Below are 11,482 nucleotides of genomic sequence, written 5' to 3'. Positions count from 1 at the left end.
GGCGACCGTGGAGCTCCTCTGCCTGGGAATTTCCTAGTCTGTGGGCAATAAAAATGCGGCGTCCACTCACCCTCTGTGCTTTCACTGGGAGCTGCAATCCTGAGCTGTTCCTAAACGGCCATCTTGGATCCTCTCTCCAGGAAATTTAAAATTATATATTGTATCAAGATAATCTTGGAATAAGAGAACTCTTCCTTGTTCCAAGATTATAAAAATATTCATCTGTGTTTTCACCCAGTATATTTATGGCTTTGTTTGATGCATTTGTATGTCAATACCAAGGAATCAGGCAAAGATATAACTGAATTGTTTTTCCAGCAAATCCATTATTTTATCATAATTTGTTATATAGTCCATGCTTTCTATTGGTTATTTGAAATGTCATCCTTTCTTCATAACAAGTAACCATATTCTTAGGTCTGTTTCACTGATCTGTCTATTCCAGCAGCTAGACCATGCTGTTTTACTTACAGTGAAAGCTATTATACCAATCTATCTAGAGGTATTTGTTGCTATAAATCCTAGACTAGTGAGTCACCTCTGTGTTTGGGAATTAGTGGATGATTGGAAATTTTTTAAGTTATGTACAATCACAAATTGGAAAGGCCCAGTGAGATCAAGAATTTTCTGTAAATGGGAATCAGCAAGTGTGCTAGAGGTAAGTCCCTAGAAGGACCAGCGATGGTAGGTAAGGAGAACCATCACTTCTTGGTAGAGCAGGACACCTGACACATTGTGAGTCTCTGTGCTTAGACCTAATGCATTTCCCCTAGCTAGATTCACTTAGCAACCAGTGTGCTGGATGGCAAGCTGGTGGGCTTTGCCCTCTTGATAGTGAGTGCTGTCTCTGCCACCTACTAGGTTTGTGATCTTGGGTAAGTCACTTAGCCAGTCTGCTAATTCTGAGACTAATAGCAGCTACCCAATATGATTGGTATAAAGATTAAACAATACAATTAAATGCACCCTGGAAGTGATCGTATTGAATATTTATAGTCATTATTTTTACTAGTACTGCTGTTGGGGAGGGATGCTTCCCTCCCATGTCTTCATGCTTCTGCCTATTCACCTGCCTCCTGGCCTTGCTGCTTCTCGTGAGACAGACTTCTCCAGGGAAGTGCTGCTGTCAGGACGGTCAGACACACAGGCCACCTGTTGACCTCCTTTGATGGTAGATGCAGTTGCTGCATGCAATGTGACAAACACTCCAGGAGTCTGTCTTCTGATGCGCCTCATTCGGGATACTGCTAGCTTCCAGTTAGGTCAGGGTGTGCTCTACCTAACACACCTTCCATCATTCTCTTTTTTTCATCTACAAACATTCTTAATTTGTTAGTACCATGATTTTTTTTTTCTTGCAAGGGGTGTCTTGGTGCTGGATTAGGAGGTCTGTTTGGCCTTAAGTCTCAACCATACGCTCCAATGCCGCCTAACCAATGAGCACCTACTGGGAGCAACTGGGAAAGAACAATGTGGTGGTAATTTGATTGCTACTCCACCCCTAGCCTTTGTGTATTTTTAGACTCATTCCCCTTGTGTGTTATTACACACAATCAAACCTCCTGGGAGGAAGACCGATTGACAGGGGATTGGGGCATTTCTAGTTCTCCAGCACAAATACCATCTTGACCATCAAATCCTCACCTCTTTAACCTCTGACCTCAAAGAACAACCAATCCTTAGCATGGATCAATTACTCCCATAAGGAGAATACTCTGCACAGTACCCATAGTCAGAGTTCAGTCCATGTTTGTTACTATGACTGTCACTGCTTTTAGTTGCTATTGCCCATACAGAAAGCACAGAAGTGACATGCTGCTCTGTGAAAGAGGGTAGTTCAGTGCCCAGGTCTCCATTGCCATAACCTTGGCCTTCTGTCTGACTCCTTGTCCTTCATATGGTCTTATGTCTGGCCCCTCAGCCCTGGGACCGCATACCTGGCTCTCCCTTGATCATCTGCCTTCTGCTCACTTCTAAACCCAGTCCCTGCCTTTCCTTCTCTGGCTTGCCTGTGTGCCTCTGCATTTTATCTCTATTTCTCAGGGTCACATTTCACCAGGCAGCTTGCCCTGGTCAATAAAAGAAGGCTGAATGACTGTTCAAGGCATCCTGGGTCAAAGCAGAAAGGTGAGCGCTTCAAGGCCATTAGGGAGGGGCAGACACGCTGCCAACAGTAGGCCCAGGGACACTGACAGCCCAGTAGCATGCTTTTATTACAGGAAGGCTACCGCAGTCCTCAGGCAGTCTTCACTCATTAGTTTAATGAGCATTTACATTGATTGAATGTGCATGCCACACACTGGGAATCAGAGGTGGGCAAGACAAACATGATTCTTTTTTTTTTGTGGGGTGCTGGGGTCAGGGTCTTGCTATATCACCTAGGCTGGAGGGCAGTGGCATGCTCTCACAGCTTACTGAAGCCTCAACCTCCTGGGCTCAAACAATCTTCCCACCTCAACCTCCCAAGTAGCTGGGACTACAAGCCTTCACCACCACACTCGGGTAAGTTTTATATTTTTTGTAGAGATGGGGTTTTGCCATGTTGTCCAGGCTGGTCTTGAACTCCTAGGCTCAAGCAATCTGTCTTAGCCCAGAGGAACTTACAGTCCAATGGGGGAGACAAATGCCAGCAAAACTAATGAATGAAATGACCCATGGTGGCCATGGCTGTCCAGGTAAAACCGAGTGCTGAGATCAAGGCCAAGGGGCTGGCATGGAGGCCCACTTTAAATTTGATATCAGGGACAGCCTGAATCTGAATCTCTTAATCCAACTTTCAACATGAACAGTTTTTTCTCATCCCATAAATACTTGGAAAGATTCCCACCAGGTTTTCTTACATTTGTGAGTTTTCTCATGACAAAAGAAAAAAAATCACAAGACATGAGTCAGAGAAAACTGAAAAAGAAAGCGTTGCTGGTCTCAGTCATATTTCCCTCTTCTTTTGCCCTTTGACACCTTTTACTTAATTGGTTTTAGGCCTAGATTAATTTTGTCTGGCCCAAGACCCATGCTAATTTGCATGGCTATTCTCTATACGGGTCAGATGCACGAAGACAGCAGGCCAGCTGAATTCACCAACCGATTCACATCCATCAAACGGCCCTGAGCTCAATCTACTCACTGCAGAAGAATGGAGGGTAATGAAAAATCCTACCACGACCTAAAATCCTGACTCACCAGGGTTGCCCTGTGGTCAAGCTTATGGGTAAACCACTCCATCATCCTTATGTTCTACTTGTCAAACACTTGTGGGATTCCATTTTGGGCTTTGGACATGTAATTATGGTTCCCATTGTTTCCAAAGCCAGACGTAAGCCTCAAATTATATAATTAATTGTGAGTGGGTGGAGTGCCTTCTCGGGTTTTACACTCTCATCTATGGTGTTAATATAAATCCTTGTTTCGTTTCTAATACCACCTATTGCCGAGCCACATGAGTAAATAAAATGCACATTAGTGTGGTTGTATTTAGTTGATGTTGTGAATGGGTGACTGGAAGGCTTGCTTACAATTGGGAGTTAAATCCACTATGGGAAAGTCTGTTTTTTTTCCCGTATTTGTTGACATAGTCCACAATTCTTTTAGACTCCAGAAAATTCTGTTTATTCATTCATTCATTCATTCATTCAACAAATATTTATTTTAGGCCTATTATGCATAAGGAACTATGCTAAATACAAGGTAAAAACTTGGTCTCTAGCCTCAAAATCACACAACCAAGATGGTGCCCATTTTGAGATGGGATGTGGTGGGTTACTGTATCTGAATCACCTGGATGGCATTCTAAAGTCATTAGTGAGCCAGACATGGTGGCTCACATCTGTAATCCCAATGCTTTAGAGGCCAAGGCATTTGGAGACCAAGGCATGAGGCCAGGAGTTTGAAACCAGCCTGGGCAACATAGCAAGACCCTGTCTCTACAAAACATTTTATTTTAAAATTAGGCATGGTGCCACACACCTGTGGTCCCAGCTACTCAGGAGGCTAAGGCAGGAGGACAGCTTGAAACCAGGAGTTTCAGGCTGTGATCAGGAGTGAGCTGTGATCATACCATTGCACTCCAGCTTGGGTGACAAAGTGAGACCCTGTTTCTAAATAATAACAATAATAGTAATAAAAGTCATATACGCCTGCCCATTCCACCCCAAACTCATCATCTGAGATGCATTCCGATTTGACAGGTCCAGAGGGAGGTCCTGGCATGTGGATTTTGAAAAAACTGGATATAATCCTGATTACATCCTTGGGTTATGAACCATAGGTCTAGTCGTCTTCTCAGAACTCTGTAGAGCTCAGCTCCTTGCTGGGGATGCACAGCCATGAGCTTCTTTGAACCAAGCTGGACAGTCAGAGGCTGACAGTGCCTGAGTTGGGCTGGTGGTAATCCTGGGATCCTGGCCATGAGAACTTGCCCTGAGCCCAGGATTACCACCAGGGTCAGGCCTAATCTGGTCACCCATTGTGATACAGTTTCAATCTTTATGCCTTCAAAATCTCATCCTAAATATGATTCCCAGTGTTGGAGGTGGGGTCTGGTGGGAGGTGTTTGGGTCATGGGAACAGATCCCTTATGAATGCCTTGGCACCTCCCTTGCCATAATGAGTGAGTTCTTGCTCTGTTAGTTACTGTGAGATCTGATTGTTACAAAGGGCCTAGCAGCTCCCTCCCTTCTCTCTCTTGCTCTCTCTTTGACCATGTGACACAACAGCTCCCCTTTCCTTCCGCCAGGATTGGATGCTCCAGGAAGCTCTCACCGGAAGCAGATGCTGGCACCATGCTTCCTGTACAGCCCGCAAACTGCGAGCCAAATAAACTTGTTTTCCTTGTAAATTACCCAGCCTCAGTATTCCTTTATAGCAATGCAAACAGACTAGTACAATTCCTTTACCAACTCTAGACAGGGGCATCTTTGCTATTCTTCATTCTGGGCTGCTTTAGGCCCCTCTATGCTAAATTCACCCTGTCACCTGACCTCTGAACTCAACTCATGAACTTTGGCCTCTAAAACCCCACCTTCTGGCATTGTCTCTGCAGTGACACCTCATGCCTGTCTTGTTCCCTTTCTTAGCCAAGTGAGCCCCAGGTAACCCAGGCCAAAGATGTCAGACTTTGGGCTGAGCAGTCACTTTTCTGCGGGCCCTGGTGTGGGAAGTTGACAAAGCAGTCAGAAAAGTAGCATTTAGGAAAGCGTTGATTGAATCCCAAAGGAGGGGATAGATGGGAGGGCTCAGCCACCCAAAGGGACAGGACAGAATGGGAGAACTCAGTGCAGTGTCCCAGACAAAGCACCGTCTCTGGCAACAGAGGAGGGCCAAAGTGGACAGTGAGGAGAGTGGGGGGCTCTTTGCATGAAATATCCTCCGGGGGTGGGAGGAGGTGTGACAGGACAGCGAAAGGCCTGAGCAGAAAGCCCATCTTGGAAAGGACACAGCCCTGCCTGCAGCTGCCTCTCCAACTTGCTCTCCATGCGAGCCGTGCCCTCGCTGCCATCCTTCTCCAAGTCCCTGTCCAGAGTTGTTCAGGAGAAAGTTCTGGTGACCCCTGGAAGCCTCCCCAGGAGCAGTGCCAAAAGACACTTTTTTCCCTCTTTTAGAAAAATATATTTTCCTTTAAGTTCCAGTATACATGTGCAGAACATGCAGGTTTGTTACATAGGTATATGTGTGCCACGGTGGTTTGCTGCACCTACTGGCCCCTCCTCTAAGTTTCCTCCCCTCGCCCCACCATCCCCCAGTAGACCCTGGTGTGTGTTGTTCCCCTCCCTGTGTCCATGTGTTCTCCATTGTTCAGCTCCCATCTATGAGTGAGAACATGGAGTGTTTGGTGTTAGTTTGCTGAGGTGATGACTTCCAGCTTCATCCATGTCACTGCAAAGGGCATGATCTCACTAATTTTTATGGCTGCATAGTATTCCATGGTGTCTATGTGCCGCATTTTCTTTATCCAGTCTATCATTGATGGGCATTTGGGTTGGTTCTGTGTCTTTGATATTGTAAATAGTACTGCAGTAAACATAAATGTGCATGTGTCTTTATAGAAGAATGATTTATATTCCTTTAAGTATATACCCAGTAATGGGATTACTGGGTCAAATGGTGTTTCTAGTTCTAGATCCTTGAGAAATTGCCATATTCTCTTCACAATGGTTGAACTAATTTACATTCCCACCAACACTGTAAAAGCATTCCTATTTCTCCACAGCCTCGCCAGTATCTATTGTTTCTTGACTTTTGAATAATTGCCATTCTGTCTGGAGTGAGATGGTATCTCATTGTGGTTTTGATTTGCATCTTTCTAATGATCAGTGATGATGAGCTCTTTTTCATATGTTTGTTGACTGGCCCTGGTTTGCCTCATGCAAAGGCCATCACCAGGTTGTGAATTTTGGTTCTTTTTTTAAAACATCTATTGTCAAGTCTATGATTTCAGATATGACATTCTGCCTACACATGGCCCAGATTGGTGACAACTCAGAGAAAATATTTTCAGCATTTTACAGATCATTTTACATGTATAGCATTTGGCCCAACCAACCTAGGTTTAGGTACCATCAGTCTCTTGAATGGACAGACAGAGTGAATTCATAAAGTCTTACTGAACCTAACATGCTTTGTAAGTACTAAACAAAATCAGGATCATGAATTGGCTAGTTTTATTTTTTCTGGTGGCTATTTGCTGATTTTTGACCTTAAATGATAACATCTTTTTATTCCATATCATTTGATCATTCATTCGTTCACCTTTCACTGAACACTTGTTATGTAGGATTTCCTGTGACACTTTACAAGCTGGCCCCAAACTGTGCCTCCAGGCTTGTCCCCCACATATCCCTGTCATGTCCCTGCAGCCATCTAGCACATTTGCTCTCTGGTACACCTGCAATATACAGATGAATAAGACATGGTCCCTGTCCCTCAACTTCTGTCAGTCTGGTGACAGTAACAGCCAGGCATTGGTCATTTTGAGGTGATAAAGGTTATGGTAGCATTTGACCTATGTCTTGAAGACACAGAGCAGGTAAGCGACAGGTGCAAAGCCCTGAGTTGGATGAGCGGGGAGGTCAGGAAGATCAAGGAGGGAGTGCCTGCCTCATGGGGACTGACTGGTGAGAAGCAGGGCTGGAAAGACAGCCCTCCGCCCAGGCCTGCCTGAGTGCTCTGTGATCAGCTATTAGATGTCTTAGTTACTGTGTGTGACATTCCGGCCATGCTGCCTCTTCAATATGCTCAGATTCCCAGGTCACACTCCCTCAGCCACCCTTCATGACTTGCTGCTAAGGTGGAAGGGAAAACTCAGAACTTTGTCCTTGGTGGGTAGCGAGGGAGGTGCCAAAGGCTGTTTATTTCTCTTCCTGTTGACTTTCAAGCAGAGCACATGTAACTGCTCCCTGGATTCCTGCTCAGGGGTGTGGCAGATCTTTCAGGGTCTCATCCCGGCGTGAACTAGCCTCGCCGGAGACGCCTCTCTAAGCCCTCAGAAAGGTCTGCAGCACACGTCTAAAAATAGGTAAGCGAAGAAGCCAGACTCAGGGAGAAATGCTCTTACCAGGCCCCAGAAAAGCCAGCTGTATCAAGTTCAGGCCTCTTCGCTGCCAAGCCACAGGGTCGTGAGAGACTTCCCATCTTGGCTTTTAGAGTTGGGAAAGGAGGGGAGGAAGTGGAGAGGCAGGATGTGGTGGAGGGGCTGTGTGCTGCCTGCAGGGCCAGAGGCTCAAAGCAGAAATCCTCCTAAGGACTTTCTGAACAGCCAGTTAGGTGCACAAGCAAGCACACGTGTGCACACACACACACTCTCTCACACACATACACACACATGCACACTCACAGACACACACAAATAGTCTCTCACACACATACACACTCACACATTCACACACACACAGTCTCGCACACACACAGACACAGTCTCACACACACTCACACACACACACATGCACACTCACACACAGTCTCTCTCACACACACACACACATTCTCTTTCACACACACACACACACACACACAGCCCCCGAACAGCCCGTTGGCTTTGGTTTCTTTCTGTGGAATCTTGGATCAGGGATAGTCTCATCTGGGGTGGCCAGCCCCAGCCACTCTGGACTCACGGTTTCCAGGGTCTTCTGAGTATATACAACCATTCTCCAGACTGCAAAAAACACGATATTTACCCTGACAAAGCCACAAGAGCCTCAGGTTTGTGTCCATGAAAGATCAGACAAAATCCAGAGCAACAATTCATCAGTGGTGATTGGCAAATAACCTGATGTGTGACTAATGTGTAAGTCCCTTTCTGACCCTCCCGGGTTAATATCCCTTCTCTCCGCCCTTCCATCTGTTTAGTGGGTCCACTGGCAGCTGGGACAGTTTCGTTGCAGGGGACTCAGGTCTAGGCAGCTGGAATCATCATGGGTTTCAATCCCAATCTGATGTGTGTTCTAGGATGGAAAAGACACTTCCTGTTTGCTTCTGACCTATTTCCAGAACAAATAAAAAACACACACCAAATAGCCACTCCCGGGAAGATGAAACAACAGAGTCACCCCTGGGTCCCCAGGGACAGCTTCAGAGGGCTTCCATTAGCAGGGTGGATGAGCTATTTTCCCAGGATATTAAACGTGAGAAGCTCTGAGCATGTATCTGGTGAGTCACACTGAGGGGGATGACCAGTGTTTTAGAGTCCCGACAAGGATCGTTACTGAAATACACAATGCAACCATCATCAGCATCTGGGGACTCATACATTGCAGAGATACTGACGTGCTCTACCCTTTTAAGTCTTCATGCAGCTTAGAGGGAAAGATCCTCTTAAATAGGTTTTCTCTTTCCTAACCCTAAGAAGAGTCTTTCTTTAAAATAAGTTCTCCTATATGGCTATAATATAGGACGGATGGAAAAGGAAGGGACAGGGAATTAGTATTTCCTGAGTGACTACTGGATTCCAGCTCATGAACGGCCAGGGAAATGGCACTCTCACCTGGGCAGGGCTCCTCCATTACACTAGTGAAGGAAGCCAAGGGGGAAGATGGCACGTGGTTAAGATTCGCCAGAGGCCAGGCACAGTGGCTCTGGTCTGGAATCACAGCACTTCAGGAGGCTGAGGAGAAGGATTATATGAGCCTAGGAGTTGGAGACCAGCCTGGGCAACATAGCAAGACCCTGCCTCTACAAAAAATAGAAAACTTGCGGGGCATGGTGGCAGGTGCCTGTGGTCCCAGTTACTCATGGGGCTGAGGTGGGAGGATCGTTTGAGCCCAGGAGGTAGACACCTCAGTGAGCAGGGATGACACCATTGCACTCCAGCCTGGGTGACAGAGTGAGATCCTGTCCCAAGAAAAGAAAAGAAAAAAAAGCCCGGGAGACTGGCTTATGTGTGTAATCTTAGTACTTTGAGAGGCCAAGGCAGAAGGATCACTTGAGTCCAGGAGTTCCAGACCAGCCTGGGCATCATAGTGAGACCTCATCTCTCCGAAAAAAAAAAAAAAAAGACAAGCCTGAAGTCACACTGCCTGGTTCACATTCTAGTTCTGCCACCTACAAGCAATGTGGTTTTGGGCAAATTGTTTAATCTCTTTGCAACTCAATCTCTTCTTTTCTAAAATGGGAGAATTGAATGGAAATTTCTCAAAACTCTAAAAATATGACTACCGTTCAGTCCAGCAATCCCACTACAGGGTATCTACCCAAAGGAAAAGATATCAATGTATCAAATAAATACCTGCACTCTTATGTTTATTGCAGCACTATTTAAAACAGGAAAGACAGCGAATCAACCTAGGAGCCCATCATTGGGCGAACGGATAAGGAAAATGTGGTGTATATATACATAACGGAATATTATTCAGCCATAAAAAGAATGAAATCCTGACATTTGCAGCAACATGGCTGGAACTGGAGGTCATTATCTTAAGTGAAATAAGCCAGGCTCAAAAAGATTAATACCACATGTTCTCACTAACATGTGGGAGCTAAAAAAATCTGATCACATGGAGATAGAGAATGGAATGATGGAGAACAGAGACCAGGTGGGGTTAGTGACCGGGTCAGGGAGAGGATGCAGGGAAGTGGGTTAAGGCTATAAACCTGCAGTTAGAAGGAGTAAACCCAGCGTTTGATAGCAGTAGAGTAGGGTGGCTGTAGTTTAACAGAAGTACATTATACTTGGGAGATGGATGTCCTAAATAGCCTGACTTCATCACTATATATTATATACATGTAACAAAATTCCACATGTACCCCACAAATTTGTACAAATAATGTAAAAAATTAAAAATAATGAATAAAATGGGAGGACTGAATTCCCTACCCCATGGGTTGCTGTGAATCGAAGGAGCTCTCACGGTGGCATTTGTGCAGTGCATGGCACAGAATAAGTGCTCAGTGAATGTTAACTCTCCCTCCTACTGTCATTGTCATTTACAACCAATAGACCTGAAAACGTCCGATGTTAACTGAACACCTTGATTCATTTGGAAAGATTGATCTGGCATTAATCGGAACTACTATGCAAAAAGGATGACTTCTTTGGACGCATATTTTTTGGGAAAAGGCCCAAAGTGTGGGCCATAAAATAAACAGAGTTTGCCTTTTGGGAACGTAGAAACATGTCACGAGTACTCCTAATACTTCCGCACTCACAGAACTGAATGAAGCCTCCCAAGTAGAAAAAAAACTCCACTCCCACAGGGTACTTAACTCTCCATTTGGACCTGAATATTACTTGAAACTTCTCCCTTTTATTTCAGAGACTTCTTGCAGTTACTCAGTTTAGTTCTAAAGACCTGAACTGTTATGGAATAAATTTGCTTATGGTGATGGATGGGCATTTTGACAACCCAGGGCTTTGCTTCTAAAGCATTTTTATGAACACTTGATATCACCAAACAGCGAAACCACATAGGACACCAGTCAACGAGGTGCATATTCTTCTCAGGTGGCAGAAAGATTAGGTGGCCTGTTTAAAACTGGCCAGCAGGCTGGGCGTGGTGGCTCACGCCTGTCATCACAGCAGTTTGGGAGGTTGAGGCCGGCGAATCACCTGAGGTCAGGAGTTTGAGACCAGCCTGGCCACCATGGCAAAATGCTGTTTCTGCTAAAAATACAAAAATTAGCCAGGCATGGTAGCAGGCGCCTGTATTCCCACCTACTGGAAAGGCTGAGGCATGAGAATCACTTGAACCCAGGAGGCAGAGGTTGCAGTGAGCTGAGATTGTGCCACTGTACTCCAGCCTGGGTGGCAGAATGAGACTCCATCTCAAAACAAAAACACAACACAAAACTGCCTGGCAAACCGGTGACAGGCAAATTGAGATGCCATTGGGCCACACTTTTTCACACAGAGGGCAAAGGAAGCAGCTGGCCATCCTCTGCCCATGTGTCTTTAATTAGAAACAGAGGATTTTTTTATCCACTTCAGAAAAAAATGAACCTTTACCAGCTAAATTGAAAAATCCCTGTTACTAAAAGTCTGTGTCATTGCACTTCG

The 11,482-nt window shown here is 45.4% G+C and overlaps 1 protein-coding gene across 1 annotated transcript in view; it reads right to left on the bottom strand.

The window, feature by feature from the left end:
• LOC119472265 overlaps positions 1-7,626 on the bottom strand; it is a 24,266-nt gene extending 16,640 nt beyond the window's left edge. The window contains exons 1-2 of the mRNA XM_037740979.1: positions 7,550-7,626; positions 5,388-5,508 (exon numbers count right to left, since the gene is read on the bottom strand). Of these exons, the coding sequence (XP_037596907.1) occupies positions 5,388-5,508; positions 7,550-7,626 (198 nt within the window). The remainder of the gene's footprint in view (positions 1-5,387; positions 5,509-7,549) is intronic.
• Between the last annotated feature and the right edge of the window lie 3,856 nt (positions 7,627-11,482).

The sequence above is a fragment of the Cebus imitator genome, unplaced genomic scaffold (genome assembly GCF_001604975.1).
Source record: "Cebus imitator isolate Cc_AM_T3 unplaced genomic scaffold, Cebus_imitator-1.0 Scaffold92, whole genome shotgun sequence".
Lineage (NCBI taxonomy): Eukaryota > Metazoa > Chordata > Mammalia > Primates > Cebidae > Cebus > Cebus imitator.
Note: the sequence above shows the minus strand (reverse complement) of the source record. Positions and strands in the feature narration are given on the sequence as shown.